The 13,761-nt window shown below is 52.7% G+C and overlaps 5 protein-coding genes across 5 annotated transcripts; 3 read left to right on the forward strand and 2 right to left on the reverse strand.

Moving 5' to 3' along the window:
• Nucleotides 1-715: 715 nt before the first annotated feature.
• On the reverse strand, nt 716-1,119 carry EV422DRAFT_567574 (uncharacterized protein; the record flags this gene model as incomplete). The annotated part of the gene is made up of 2 exons (XM_053072551.1): nt 716-895; nt 964-1,119. The coding sequence occupies 2 exons, from the start codon at nt 1,117-1,119 to the stop codon at nt 716-718; spliced, it is 336 nt and encodes a 111-aa protein (XP_052925368.1).
• A 101-nt stretch (nt 1,120-1,220) lies between these two features.
• EV422DRAFT_59290 (OsmC-like protein) lies at nt 1,221-2,115 on the forward strand. Its single transcript, XM_053073557.1, has 2 exons — nt 1,221-1,601; nt 1,670-2,115. Exons 1-2 carry the CDS (start codon nt 1,350-1,352, stop codon nt 1,943-1,945), a joined length of 528 nt encoding a protein of 175 aa, XP_052925369.1. The 5' UTR covers nt 1,221-1,349; the 3' UTR covers nt 1,946-2,115.
• A 2,210-nt stretch (nt 2,116-4,325) lies between these two features.
• EV422DRAFT_496614 (P-loop containing nucleoside triphosphate hydrolase protein) lies at nt 4,326-5,623 on the forward strand (the record flags this gene model as incomplete). The annotated part of the gene is made up of 5 exons (XM_053067892.1): nt 4,326-4,519; nt 4,591-4,738; nt 4,804-4,920; nt 4,989-5,308; nt 5,407-5,623. 5 exons carry the CDS (start codon nt 4,326-4,328, stop codon nt 5,621-5,623), a joined length of 996 nt encoding a protein of 331 aa, XP_052925370.1.
• Nucleotides 5,624-6,186: 563 nt separating this feature from the next.
• On the reverse strand, nt 6,187-8,266 carry EV422DRAFT_567577 (histone deacetylation protein Rxt3-domain-containing protein; the record flags this gene model as incomplete). Its single annotated transcript, XM_053072552.1, has 5 exons — nt 6,187-6,568; nt 6,641-6,889; nt 6,963-7,572; nt 7,645-7,866; nt 7,933-8,266. 5 exons carry the CDS (start codon nt 8,264-8,266, stop codon nt 6,187-6,189), a joined length of 1,797 nt encoding a protein of 598 aa, XP_052925371.1.
• Nucleotides 8,267-11,136: 2,870 nt separating this feature from the next.
• EV422DRAFT_59453 (uncharacterized protein) lies at nt 11,137-12,639 on the forward strand. Its single transcript, XM_053073582.1, has 2 exons — nt 11,137-11,830; nt 11,900-12,639. The coding sequence occupies exons 1-2, from the start codon at nt 11,275-11,277 to the stop codon at nt 12,436-12,438; spliced, it is 1,095 nt and encodes a 364-aa protein (XP_052925372.1). The 5' UTR covers nt 11,137-11,274; the 3' UTR covers nt 12,439-12,639.
• The last annotated feature ends 1,122 nt before the right edge of the window (nt 12,640-13,761 follow it).

Here is a 13,761-nt window from a genome sequence, read left to right on the forward strand (position 1 = left end):
GTCCGTTTTTCGTACGATAAGAGCGGACTTCCTATCATGCATGGCCAATGCTATTGAGATTGAGATTGATGAGCTCCTGAGGAAAGAACCTCCCGCAGGTGGAAGCGCATCTTCAATTTCCGCGGCACGGTTGGCAGGTTAGCCACAGTATATATGATATATATACAGTATCTGTCAGCGGGACACCCCGCGGAACCTGGCGGATGCTGGCAGAGTATAGATCAAGACTACAGTAGACTGAGGGAAATCCGGTGGCGAGAATCCGACGACGAGAATGGGATTTTGGACCTCAGCCAACCGTCGTTAATGAGGATCATGTTCGCAAACACATTTAAGATCGTCGACGCCTTCGGAGTCCGACATTTAACCTAGTACGCCATCGTTTACTTTCACGAGCCCCCTCGCCTATCGTCTAGTCTACATAGTATCTAGCCAAGCTCCAGAAATTGCCTACGCCCTTCCGGAACATTGCGAGGCGCACGCACTGGCCTCCGCCCAACAATATCCGATCCGCATCCATCCCTCAGGAACCAGCCTCTCACTCGTCTCCCGATGCAGCATGAAATGTAAGAAGGGAGCAGTGTTCGTCTGCGTACGGCGCTGATATGACTGGGCCCACCCGTGTGACCTGATATAGTCCGTTGCTTTATGCGTAATTGCGTTCGCAGACGTCGCCTCCGAAAATTGACTTCGGCTTGCGTCCGGCTCAACGCCCTCACTGCTCTGCTCGAATGAGTTGATCGTCATATCCCAATTTCCTCAAATCTTTCCAAGTCTCGGCCTCGTCAGAGAGTGTTTGCAAGTGATACATGTCCATAAAACCCTCTAACGTCAATTTTCCATCGTCAGTGCACTCGAAGTATGTCGTTAACTCGGAGTGGGTATCTTCGGAAAACTGCCGAAAAAATGTCAATTGATAGGCCGGCTATACAATGATAGAATTACAACAGCCCAGGCTTATACCTTCTCTCCGTTTGTCGCTACCGCAAAGTCATCAACCTCCGCCGGTGACAAAGCTCCGTCTTTATCCACGTCGAAACGAGCAAAGATCTCCCGGAGAGCCCTTTCGGCGGCGGGGGTCCAGGTGTCAGAGATTGTGAGTAAACCGGTTTCTGTCATCGCGCTGCTCAAGCTGGAAGTGCTACTTCTCACAATCGGTGGAGCGAAAACCGAAGCGGGGAACCGGGTGAACTTTCAAATTTAACTAACTCCACGTGCACGAAGTACAAGTTTATATTCTGTGGCATAGGTCAACAGCATGACGTTTCCCTGTTCCAAACTTCGACATCATCCCCTGCATCTCCACTTCCTCAATCACAGCTCTCGTAACAGATCAACGCTTTCTAAACATGTCGGCTATCACTCTCACTCGTACCATCGGTCTTGCCGCGCGCCATCGCGTTGGTCTGTCCGCCATCCCCGCTGCCCGCCGCATCTCGACTGCTTCCCTCGGAAACTCCATCTACCAAACGACGTCCTCGGCAAGTGGCAAGGGCCGCCAAGGCAAGGTGCAAAACCACGATTCGGGGTTTAGCTCGCAACTCGCTCTGCCCAAATCGATGGGTGGACCTGGTAACACCAAAGAGAGTGTGAACCCAGAGGTGAGAGAGAGGGAGTTGATAATTGTGTCTTTGGATTTCCGGATTAAGTTGGGTCAATCTTATTGCAGATCTTGTTTGCTTCGGGATATGCTTCTTGTTTCCTCGGCGCCGTCCATGCCGTCGCTGGTGCCAAGAAGATTAAGCTGCCTCAAGACACATCCGTCGATGTGACCGTGGATCTTTTGAAGGGGGACAATTTCGATCTGAAGGTCAAGATTGTATTGAAAACTCCTGGCTTGGACAAAAAGGCCGCGCAAGAAGTTGTGGATGCCGCCCATCAGACTTGCCCGTACAGCCGGGCAACAAGGAATAACTGCCCCCAAGAGGTCTCTGTGGTTGTTTAGATAGCGTTCCGTAGCGGAATCAGAAAGGGTCTTCGAGCATCAGCATAGTATCACATCTTGGTGTACGTAGCATGAAATGGAATATGCGTAACACATTGTATTTGTACGCTCGGTCTCGAATCTCCAGGCAGTTGAGTGGGGAAAAGGTCAAGAACCGCTCTGGCAATGAGGTACAAGAACGCAAGTCAAGACTTGTGGCTGTGCAACAAATATGCATTAGAGAGCGTCCGAGATCTACTTCGAATGGCGATAAACCTTCATATTCCTCAGAAGGCAGTACCCCCATTTTGCCAGCTTCCTCCTCCGAGAACTTGACATAAATCAAAAGATGTTTGCGAGCGGATTGAGGGTCCCACGTAGTAGGCTGAGGTGGCTAGCTAGGCACCAGCAGCAGATCCCGTGTGTAGCATTCTTTCGAAGCAATCCGTCACAGCAACCCGACGAAGAGGCTGACAAAGATCTGCCCACCCCCACAGAGCTCGCGAAAGGTGAAGATGCCCAAAGAGGGGCCGACACCGCCGAGCCGAAGAAGAGTTCATTTTCCGAGGCGGCTGCGAAGAAAGTTAATCACAAAGGAAACGCCAAGGAGCCCCCGACTGCTGATGAGCTTGCTGCAGCTCGTTTGGCTGAAAAGGAGGCGACGGCGCGAGCCAGCTTGGCTGCCCAGTTTGCGGCCCTCCCACAGGCTTTAGTTAAGCAGACCGCATCCGTTCGACGAGGGAAACAGCAACAAGTGCAAAAACCGGCGACGTTGGCAGAACTCGTATCGGATCGACCCAGTCCGATATTGGGCTCAGTTGCTGAACGCATCGAGGTGAAGATACCCAAAGAGGGACCGATACCGCCGAGCCGAATAAGGGTATACCCGGGGCTGCATTCGAAGGAATTCGAATACCCGATTCATCCCAGCACAGCGAGGCACCTAAGGGACAGCATAAATCTTTCCCTGGCGCCCAAACGGAACAACCCTGCCGAAAACCTGCCGGCGTACCGAGATGGGCTTTTGGTAGTCAATTGTCCAATGAAGGGGTCGGACATCTATATCGAGCGGTTGGTGCGGGCGGTGGCTTCTGAAAATGAATGTGCAGTTCTTTCTATTCGGAATGACGACTTGTTTGACCGTTTCACCGGTAACGAGGTCGTTCGGGCCCCTCCCTTACGACCTGCGCGGCAGAATGGGTCCCAGAGCTTTGGCAGGGGTGCAGGGAGGAAACGGTGGCCAGGAAACGCCATGATTCTTCCGATACAGAATCTAGGGGGAATCCAGGTGCAAACAGTGCGAGATGAGGAGAATGATACTATCGAGGATGAGCCAGTTCTGCCATACCCTTGGTTCAAAGCGTACCAGGGGGCGCACGGTCAGGAGATACGGTTGGCTCGTGGGCGACAAGCGGTGACAGAATTGAATAATGAAGCACAAAAGTTGGTGGAAGGAGCCTTTCAGAGTTTCTTCAAGGAGCTGCGGGGAAGCTTGACCAAAGATTCGCCACCGACTATCATATTTTACAAGGATCTGCTAAGCCTTCTGGAAGCCGGAAGCGAGGAAGACGACGTTTTCAGAGCTGCTGATATAGTCAGTCTGCTCTGTAAGGAGGTCGACAGCTTGAGGACCGATGGCTTCAACATTCTCTTGGTGGCGCCATACACACCATACACGTCAATGTCTCATCGGTCGAGATCTGGCGTCGAGCAGCGTGGAGGTGGAATCAAGGGCATTCTACGCGCCTTAAGTCAACAAGAAGATGATGATTTTGCCGAAGACGATGGTGAGGGAGGTGACGGTGGCGGTAGCGGTGGCGAATCGTCGGGCGGAGGGGGACATCCAGCCGGCATGTTTGGCCGACGGAATTCTTCTCCAAAAGGACCCTCCTACGATACCCCTTTGTCGAGGTATCTCGGAATTCAGACTGTCAATGTCTATGCACCCGCGGGGGTCGAGTTCGGCCGCCTACAGAAACTGTTGGAGCGGGATTCACGAACGATAAAATACAATGAAAACTTCTTGGAGCTATGGCGGGTTGCCCACAACGCCCGTGTGCAACTACCGGCCGACCCTGCAAACCCCACCGCACCGGAAGCAAACGAGGCAAACCAAACGCCCCGGACCCTGGCAACAACCCCCGGCCCAAACGACGCACTTCATGCGCTCACTACACGCTTCCTGAACCCCTTAGAAATAGAAGGAATCATTTTCCACAGCATCGCTGCCTTCAGACAACGTCAAACCCCGCAAAAGCGGCAGAAAAGTTCAGCAACTTCCACAATTGTCCTCACAGCTTCCGACCTCCGAAGCGCCTGCCATCTTTTCGAGATGGAGCAGTTGGCGTTACGAGAAGCCGCCCATGGGTCTGCGTTGGCAGGCGTGTTCAGGCATCCTCGTATGGGAGACTCGAAGAAGACGACCCGACTCACGAATCGGGAACAGAAATTGTTGAAACAGTGTTTGGTGAAGCCGAACCCCGCGTCTGCGTCGTTCAAGAAGATCGGTGGGCTCGGGAGGACGAAGCGCACGATCCATGAGTTGATCAGCTTTCCGTTGATGAGGCCGGAGCTTTTTTCCAGTGGTATTCTGAGGTTAGTGACGCGTTTGCTTCGCATGGAAAGTGCTGTGTTGCGACGTGGTCTCATCTTATGCTCTATCATAGTCAATCAACGACTGGCATTCTTCTGTTTGGTCCCCCCGGCACAGGAAAGACACTGCTCGCCCGAGCAGTAGCCGCGGAGTCTGGAGCCAACTTCCTTAATGTCCAGATGTCGGATATCCAGTCAATGTGGGTCGGCGAGAACGAAAAGGTAAGCCGTTCTTCCTACATGGTGATGTCATCTGAACAACTCCACTGAATCGTTCTGCTCTTCAGAATGTGAAGTCTCTTTTCACATTAGCGCGGAAGTTGAGACCCTGTGTTATCTTTATTGATGAAATTGATGCCCTGCTCCGCGCTCGGCAACGGAACATGGCGCATCACACGAATACGGTATGTCGCATGTGCTCTCAACCTTCTCTTGGCGGTTTGCGCTGACTTTCGCGTTTGTTCGGACATAGATCAACGAGTTCATGCAAGAATGGGACGGCCTGAATTCAAACAACGATGGCCCTGACGCAGACGGAACCGGCAATACGGGTGGCATTATTGTTGTCGGAGCGACCAATCGTCCGTTCGACCTCGACGAGGCGGTGCTTCGGAGATTGCCTCGGAGAATCCTTGTGAGCTTACCTGATCGGGATGCGAGAGCCGACATTGTCAGGTTATGCTTGAAGGATGATGAGGTGCTGGATCGAGACAATCTGATCGTCCAGGTTGCCGAATGGACAGAAGGATGGAGTGGAAGTGATATCAGGAATTTCTGCATTGCTGCTGGCAAGTTCTGCCTCTCCTGATTATTTGCATATGAGAGGGGGGGATCTAACGTACACGTTCCCGCGCAGCTCTTATTTCTCTTCGTACCGACTTTGCCTCCAGATCGAACGCGTCTACTTCGATACCGACAGAACGGGTTGGCCCAGACGTTAAACCTCCGATCTCACTTGCTCACTTCAAAGAAGCGTTGGACGCTGGCGACGTCCGCCCGTCGCTGAATGACCGCGCGGAGCTTGTCAAGGCTCTCAGAGATTGGGATAAACAATATGGAACGGGCGCAGGCGGCGCCAGGGGAGGAGCGGGAGAATGGGGTTTCTGATCGCGGGAACGTGTACGTGCAAATAATCAGGAGAGGCAGAACTTGCCAGCAGCAATGCAGAAATTTCTCACGCATGTAAACACAATAGGATAGACACAATGGCCCATGTGTAAATGTCTTGTATGTATGTGTGGCGTATGGACTCGTCGATGGGCGTATGGGCACGTCGATGGTTGTATGCATCAAGGGACAGGTTGATCCCTATGGGGCCAATACCTATGGCGGGGTATTGCTAATATCCATAGGAGCATGGGCGGACAGAGCAAAAGATTCCAAGTATCTTTGTGGAGCGTCAAGTTTTTTGGAGCTCCTATGGATCTCTTACGCATGTATACACAATAGGATAGACACGTATGGGCTCGTCGATGGTTTGCGTTTACAGCTGCATGAACTTGGGGACGAACTTTGAAGACAATGTGAAAATCATAAGATTATGCCAAAATTTATGCAAGTGTGAATGCCTCAGTGCCATAGTGTCTGCACCGCGACGGCGGTGTCTAGAGACACCTTTTTGTTGTTTCCGAGGCTTCGAAATTCGAAGCCTTCATGCCTGCACAAAATCTTTACGATGGCTGCTTCTCCTCTGCAGGTTTAATCCCTAGCCCCTTGACATCCGCGTCTTGCGCGGATTTAGTAGCTGGCTTGCTGTTCGTCATCCAGAAGAATCTCGCAACATTCACCGTCTCGCCTGACGCCAAAGCAAGGCCCTTATCCGTCCAGTCGATATCCTCCGCCTTGAGCGCGGATGCTATAATGTCCGGTGCGTCAACTGCGCGCGGTTCTCGCGCTTGTTTGCGCTCGAGTGACGATCGCCGGAGTGGGTTGAGTCTGCTGTTACGGCGGGCTAGGCGGTAGCGCGGCTCAGATCGGGTTGATGTTTCACTGAAGGCCTTCTCTGTGGGTGGCGGGTTGCTTGAATGTACCTCCGCCAGTGCAAGCTCGTACCTATGAGATCAAGTGGAGCGTGGATGAATACCTGCTGAAAGTAAGTCAAGGTCTAAGAAACACTGGACATACCGGTGCCTCTTGCCGTCCTCCATTATCAACGAGCCTTTGGAGAGTCCCAATCTCCAGTAAGGCCATTTTTGGGCATTCAGAAGTTCCGAATCCTCGAATGTGTCGATGTAAGTGATAACGGCTGGGTCACTGGGTTTGGTGGGCTCGGCCGGAGTTTCCTTGCCAATCACCTTCTTGACCGCAGCTTTCTCGCACTTGGCTCGAAGGTAGGGTGGCCAGTCGAGGAGGAACCTCTGTCCGTACTTGATGCTACGTTCCGGACCGAGAGACGATGGTGAGACGGATCGAAAATGCAGATATTGCCGAAGGTTTATGTACTCACCATGCTTCTCCATCATCAGAGAACACCACCGTGACCGGCCCAGCACCTTTGGCGGGTTCCGCCTCGCCCCAGCCAGCGTGCAATGCGGATCCATCTGCCTCCTTTGAGCCTGGCTTCGTCTTTCCAATCACCTTTGCCATCGCGCTCCATTGCTTCGCCGCGCTCTTCCTCCCATGTTTTGACACCATTCCTTTCTCAACTGCAACCACCTTCTCAATCCGAACGCTTTCCCCATCGTGCGCTGAACCCCAACCGCGTGATTCGACACCGTTTCTGAGGGATCCGGCGTACTTGACGAGTCGCGGGAGAACGCGAAGTGTCACGAAAATGTCATGATCGGCCAGACCGTCCTTTGGATCGGCTTTCCCGACAATAGGCGTCACCACGGCTGGAGGAATTAGGCGGACGTCGGCAGCTTTTGCACCGTCCTTGAGTTGATCCGGTATCTTTGTTGCGGTAGACGGCGAAAGTTGTGCCTCAACGAGTTCACCTTCGGTTTTTCCAGGCTCTACTTTGGGAGGTACAATGTCCACAGCATTTGGAAACGCTGCGCCTGTATAGTTGACACCAGTGGAATCGAACGGACGGTACCAGCCGGAGTGGATTAACACTGCAGAACAGCAGGAAGACGGATGAGCACAAAATTCCGGACTAAAGGAAGGTAACATCGGAAGAAGCGTACTTGCGACCATGTCCGAGTCATCTGCGTAAATGTCGGTGCCCCAAACTGCAGACAACCGAGCGGCCACATTTCGTTTACACGAAAGGAAGAATGCGGGAACTCGAACCTCGATGGTAGCGTAATGATGATCGATGGTGAACTTGGGAAGGAGGAATAGCTCGATATCATGCACGTCCTCGGATCCCGGTCGCCTTAAGCGTGGTCCGGTATAATTGACATGACCTGCGGCGATACATCTGTTCAAAACCTCTGCAACTGCCATTGTAGACTTACGAACCACATGCATACCAAGATAGCGCTCCTCCACGTTGCGCGGAATACGAGTAAGCCTTTCGTCGTTTACGACTGCCACATTTACTGCCTTCTTTCGACGTTTGAATTCCTCATTGATGCGTCCAATCTCGGTCTTTCGCGATTTGCCTGGCGTTCCGCCAGCGCCACCCTTCCGTTTCGCACTGAGCAGTGGCAGAACCTTCCCCTCCAGCTCTGCCTCTTCAGCGTCAACATCATTCTCGGCATATTCCGCATACGTCCGACCCTTATTGTTCGAGTGTCCCTCACCCCGGGACCGTTGGCTTCCCTCATCGGTATCACTGGGACGCCTCAAATGCTCCTCCGACATTGACGGCAGTTTCGACAGAACGGCATGAGAATCTCGACCGTTCGAGTCCAGCCGCTTCAGGGAGGGCGCATGGAAGTTTGCTCCATAAGGAGGAATCCCAAACGCCCCACTGGAAAATGGTGAAAGCGATGACAAGCTCGTCGTGTTGAGTGCTGTATTCGAGGGTGGAGATGGATGCGTGCCTAAATAGCGACCCGATTCAGTTAGCAAAGATGGATATAATGGTCGTTCGCGCTATGCGGTAAGGACCCACTTGTATTCGACTCCAATTCTGAGATCTTTTGATCTCTGTTGAAGAGATATGTGGCTGGTGGCTTTGGCACTTTGCTCACAGGTGAATTAGCACTAAACAATGCAACGCGGTTCGCCAGATTTGCAGATGCAGAGGGTGATATCGCTGAAGGGGTGCCAGGCAATCCGATCTGCGAGTGTGGGACCGCGAGTGTGGAAAACCGGGACGCATCTCCCGGGGAAAATCGCCCTGCTGGACTGTCGGAATTTGCCGGGAACACGAACGGTAAACGGCTGTAACTTTGTGTATGCTCGGTCGCTGATGAGTGCCGCCGAGCCAACGGATCCATGTCCACTGGAGCGGACAGGGACGAGGCCGTTCTGGCGGACCCCGCGTTATATGGCGAATATGGCGCCGCAGGTCCAAGACCACCGGAGCCTGGTACACCGCTTTGTTATTGATATTGACGGTCATAGGGACGGACTTATCAAATCCCTGAACCAACCTGATAGTCCATGCATCGTGTGTAAAGACGCACGTCTGTCGGAGCCCGTATAAGAGTCGTCAAGACGCGGTCGCTTATTCCCTTGCCCGTTAATAGACCCATTCCGCGGCAGCTGAGGTAGAGCATCGCCCCCGGACCCAAGCGTAGTGGTCAATGACGAGAGGGGCGGCAACTGGTGCTGAGTGGACGGCGGAGCTGGTGCAAATTGTGGAAGCGCCTGCTCTGCGTCATGAGAGTACCGTCGCGTCTCCGCCGCGGCGGCATCTCCGTCAGGAGATAGCGCTCGTTTCCTAGACTCCATCGGACCCCTCTAAAACTTCCACAATATATTCAAGATGTGATTGCGAGGCGGTGTGCCGCTGTAGCTTGAACGGCGCTGTTCCTTTCTTTCCAAGGAGGACCACGCGCGCCTTATTGTTGGCCGGGGCACGGTCTCCAAGTGTATCTCGTCAAACTGCAACGTCGACTGCCTTGGGCGTATCTGGTGTTGGATGAAAGGATTTTGCTGGTGTAATGAAGGTAAACGCCTCGCAAGCTGCTCGCATTGTTTGTGGACACTTGGGGGACACTCAAAAAACACAGCGTTTATTGCGTTCACGTGACTTAACCCCGTTCCGCTTTCGTCTTGAAACTCACGGAAAAGGGTGCAAACGGCGCTTGCCGCTTGCCAGTGTTCCCCGACGGTTATCGGGCTTAGTTGAGCTCAAGCTTTCAAGGCTGGATCGGGCCGAATCGACCTCAACCCAAGGGGAAATCCCAAGGATTCGGCTCAACTTCGGAATCCCGATGACGATTTGACCTGGCCCTTGTATTCTGATGAACAGGCAACCAACAGAGTAATTGCCACAAGCAGTTCGGGTCCCGAGTCGGAGCTGCCGGAGAATGTGAGGTCCACACGCGACATTCATGCATAATAGACCGACTGCTTTGCAATGATGGATCCCGGGCCAACCTATTTTTACCCCATCGTCTTCAGAAGTCGTGTAGACATCGAATGGTGGGGCGACTTCAAGAGATCGGCTATATGAGATCACTCAGATCAGGGCCTTCTTTCCTGTGCCGTGTAACTTGTCTTACGCTGCATGCACTGCCGTCGAAACCCCGAGTAAAACGCGCGACAGAATTTGTCAGCGACAAGCCCTTTCTTTTCCGGACAACATCTCATCCCCGTCAATCCCAACTTTTTCGCGCGACCGTATATATGTACGGCAAAACTCGGATATCGGCCAACATACCACACCCCGCCGACTGCCCGCACATCCAAGCTGGTGTGAAGTTTTCACTATCCGATCCCAAGTTATCTCTGCGAGTTGTCTCCTGGTGAGTGCTTTTGAGGACATTGGCGACGGGAGCGGGGGTCGGAGGGATATATTCGACATGAGGGAGAACTCAGGGCTGTTTTGTGACCGTTGTGGACATACGCAGCGGAGTGAAACGACCATGGCCACGTCGCGCACTTCGCGTATGTGAAATCGGACTCCGGCACCGCTACGTAGATATGGATTATCCGTGGGGAACACATAATCATGACGAGTTGTGGAACTGCCACATTTGGCGTTTGCCAAGCGACCTGCTTGCGCATGGGAACCGCCGCGGCTCACGGCGTTTTACGGTGGCTCTTGCATGCAAATTGAGGCTCGGAAAACCGATCTAGCGGCAGGGAATCTGATGAGGGCAGACAAAGGAAGGGAGAAGGAAAAACTCTCCGGAGTCAAGCTGGAAACCCCTCCTTGCTGGCAGTCATCCAAACGCTGACAACGCCCACCTTACGAAAGTGCGTAGAGACAGAGCAAGGTGCCTCGGCCCGACTTTCCCACCGCACTTGCTAGTGGAAAAAAAGAGCTTCTGCTGGTCTGAGTTTCGGAGCGCTTACTCTCCTTTTGCTTCCTTCTTTTATCAGCCCCTTGCGTCCTCGCCCGCCGCTTGTCGCAATCACTTTTCTACAAAGCACCATTTCGACGGCTATCCCCATTCGCCAGCCCCCACTCGCTTAGGAGGAAACAAACAAACAAACAAACGTTCGCCGTTCCCGCCCTCTCCACAAGCCACCGGCTGCTTTCCCGCCCCACAACAGACAGAGGAGATCTCCGTTCCCACGGTCAAACATTCACTTCGACCGTCACTTCACATAGCCGTCCGGACGTGAACAGCCAGTGCCGCCGCTGGTGATTCAGAGCCCAACCCGCACTGGTGATTGGCAGTAAATCAGCTGCTGCTTCTCAGTCTTCCGCCTTTCCTCCCCCCATACCCCCACAACCTCCTGCGATAACAATGTCGATACGAGCGTCATTACGGCGAATGTGCCTGTGCAACCCTCGACAGTGCTTCCGCCACAGCGACGGCTCATGTTTCCCAGTGTGTGGATTCGCAAAACAAGCATTCCTGGCAATACTGCCACTAGGGCTCTGGCTGATTGCCTTCTCCTGCGCACAATTCGTACCCTCAGCCTGGCGGCCAGGCATTTCCGTCGACGTTCTACCCGCCCTTGACGAACTTCTCTTCGATAACTCCCTTGGACTCGTCTGCTTCGCTGCAGTACTAGTGGCGAGTGGATGGCTCGCTACCCGATCCCACCTATCGACGCTATTGGTGTTTGTTCCCCTCGTGCTAAGAGGGCTCAGGGATCTCGCCGCTGTTCCTTCCACAGCGGGAGACATTCTTGCCTTCATCCCATACGGCGTCTTGCACTACATTTCCCCCTTCCTCTTCGCCTTATACCTCTGGTGGAGTGCAGGGGCAAAAATTGCTATCATCTTCACACAAGCGATCGGAACGCAAAATCTTCTTGGGGTTCTCACACAATTGTTATTTCCAACTGCGGCACCATGTAAGTATTTCGATTTCATACTTTCATTGGAAATCCAGATCATTCGTCTAAAACGTTCATTTCTTTCAGGGTATAATGACATGTACGGCTTTGCACCGGCCGACTACTCCATGCCAGGGAGTCCGGGTGGTCTTGCCCGGGTTGACAAGATCCTGGGCACGCATATGTACACAAGCGCATTCAACAACTCCCCACTAGTGTTTGGTGCTATGCCATCACTACACTCCGGCTTCGCCGTGCTCATTATGCTCTTCGCCATGCACATGTCAAGACGACAAGGATCTGTACTCATGATCTACGTGTGCTGGCAATGGTGGGCAACCATGTACCTGCGCCATCATTACATGGTCGACCTGTTCGTCGGCGGTTTCTACTCAAGCGTAACGTACATGGTCGCGAGGCGCTACCTCGTACGGGCAGCCGGGAACTACCCGGGCGCAACGGATTACAAGCTCCTCGACGTCATGCTGGGCGATCTGCGGGACATGAAGAGCGAATCGCTCAACGACCAAGGCTTATGGGAAAACACCATTCTGAAGTCGAGGCGAGCAGGGGATCGCGATTCGTTAAAAACTGCATCTCTGGAAGGAGTTGTGGTGGAAGCATAGACTAGTACTCATACTCAACGTTGCACTACCGAAACGTTTTGGGATCGCGTTGAGAACGTGCGGTGCTCCCCACGTCCCGATTCCCACTCTACCCGACCCACCTACCTTACCTCGCAATTGTATAAGGGAGGGCCTTACATCGCTTTATTGTTCATTTTTTCGCTTGATAATAGTTTCTTTTTCCCCTTATTCCCCTCACTGTTTTTCACTCGTTCACCCACACCTTTTCGATCCGATTGTGATTTTGATGGCTCCTTCACGCGTAGATACGGATGATATAATGAAAATCGTACGCTGGTGCACTGTAAGCAGAAATATCTGGCCTCCTCCGAGTTGCTTCGAGTTGCTAATTGGTTGTAGCACGACACATGTAAATACTTGGTCCAGCCAAACCCTGCTGTTATCCAAGCTCGCCCTCAATGGGTCAGGTTTCGGCATTAGTCTTCGGGAAACTAAAACTAAGTGTAACTGGAAAAGAACGGCATGCCTTTGAGGAAAACCAACCGGCAGTGACTCAACTTTCCCCCGTGCATGATGCAGACAGGTCCAACAAGCAATGCATCGCTGTGAGGCTCATATCCTTGCGCACGGCAAAGTGACATGTTTGCGAGGTGGGGGAGGAGGATCCCCGATTTGCTCAAAGCAAACGTCACAGCTCTTCGGCGCACGGTAGTCACATGCGGACCCCTTGATGGCAGATGGATGGGGGATTCCGGCCAGTATTTCGCATAGTTCAAGTTCCGAAGTTTCATTCGCATGTACTAGTTTCGGATTTCAATCCAATGTATTAGATGCTGGTAGATGGAATTCAGCGGCTAGCGACTATCATATATCTATGAACTGCTTTCTGTAACAGTTTCATGTGGAAGTGCAGCTGCTCACGTCTCCACATCGAGAGCAACTCAGTACATCGCATCAATTTCGGACAGCTCCTGAGGCGGACATGCCGCTGCCAGCGACGCCGAGACCTGCCCCTCCTTCAACAAACATTTTTATGAGGACCCTTTCTGAATTCATGAGCCACGGAACTCTCCCAAGCTCTAGATCTGGATGTGATATCGGAATGCTCGCACATCGAAACGATTCGAAAACATTATTGGTTCGTTCGCGATTTCTTGCTTTGTGGGGGCCTCGACTTATGGATAAACAGAACCAGTGCAGATGCATTTTACCCAGGCATCTCTCCTCCTTCTACTTCTACCCAGTGCTCCGGCTGTTTAGCAGTCTCCCATCTGTTGCTTTGCCCGCTGAGCGAAGGCAAGTTTCGCAGATAAAGATGGATGGATGGTTTTCGACAGCGCGTTATTGCAAGGGACCGCCGTC

Source organism: Fimicolochytrium jonesii (assembly GCF_025526975.1).
Source record: "Fimicolochytrium jonesii strain JEL569 chromosome Unknown EV422scaffold_12, whole genome shotgun sequence".
In the NCBI taxonomy this organism is placed as follows: Eukaryota; Fungi; Chytridiomycota; class Chytridiomycetes; order Spizellomycetales; family Powellomycetaceae; genus Fimicolochytrium; species Fimicolochytrium jonesii.

Coding starts and splice junctions, on each gene's coding strand:
- EV422DRAFT_59290 (XM_053073557.1), top strand. CDS start 1,350: ATGTCGGCTATCACTCTCACTCGTACCATCGGTCTTGCCGCGCGCCAT. Junction 1,602..1,669: donor AAGAGAGTGTGAACCCAGAG/GTGAGAGAGAGG, acceptor ATCTTATTGCAG/ATCTTGTTTGCTTCGGGATA.
- EV422DRAFT_59453 (XM_053073582.1), top strand. CDS start 11,275: ATGTCGATACGAGCGTCATTACGGCGAATGTGCCTGTGCAACCCTCGA. Junction 11,831..11,899: donor ATTTCCAACTGCGGCACCAT/GTAAGTATTTCG, acceptor CATTTCTTTCAG/GGTATAATGACATGTACGGC.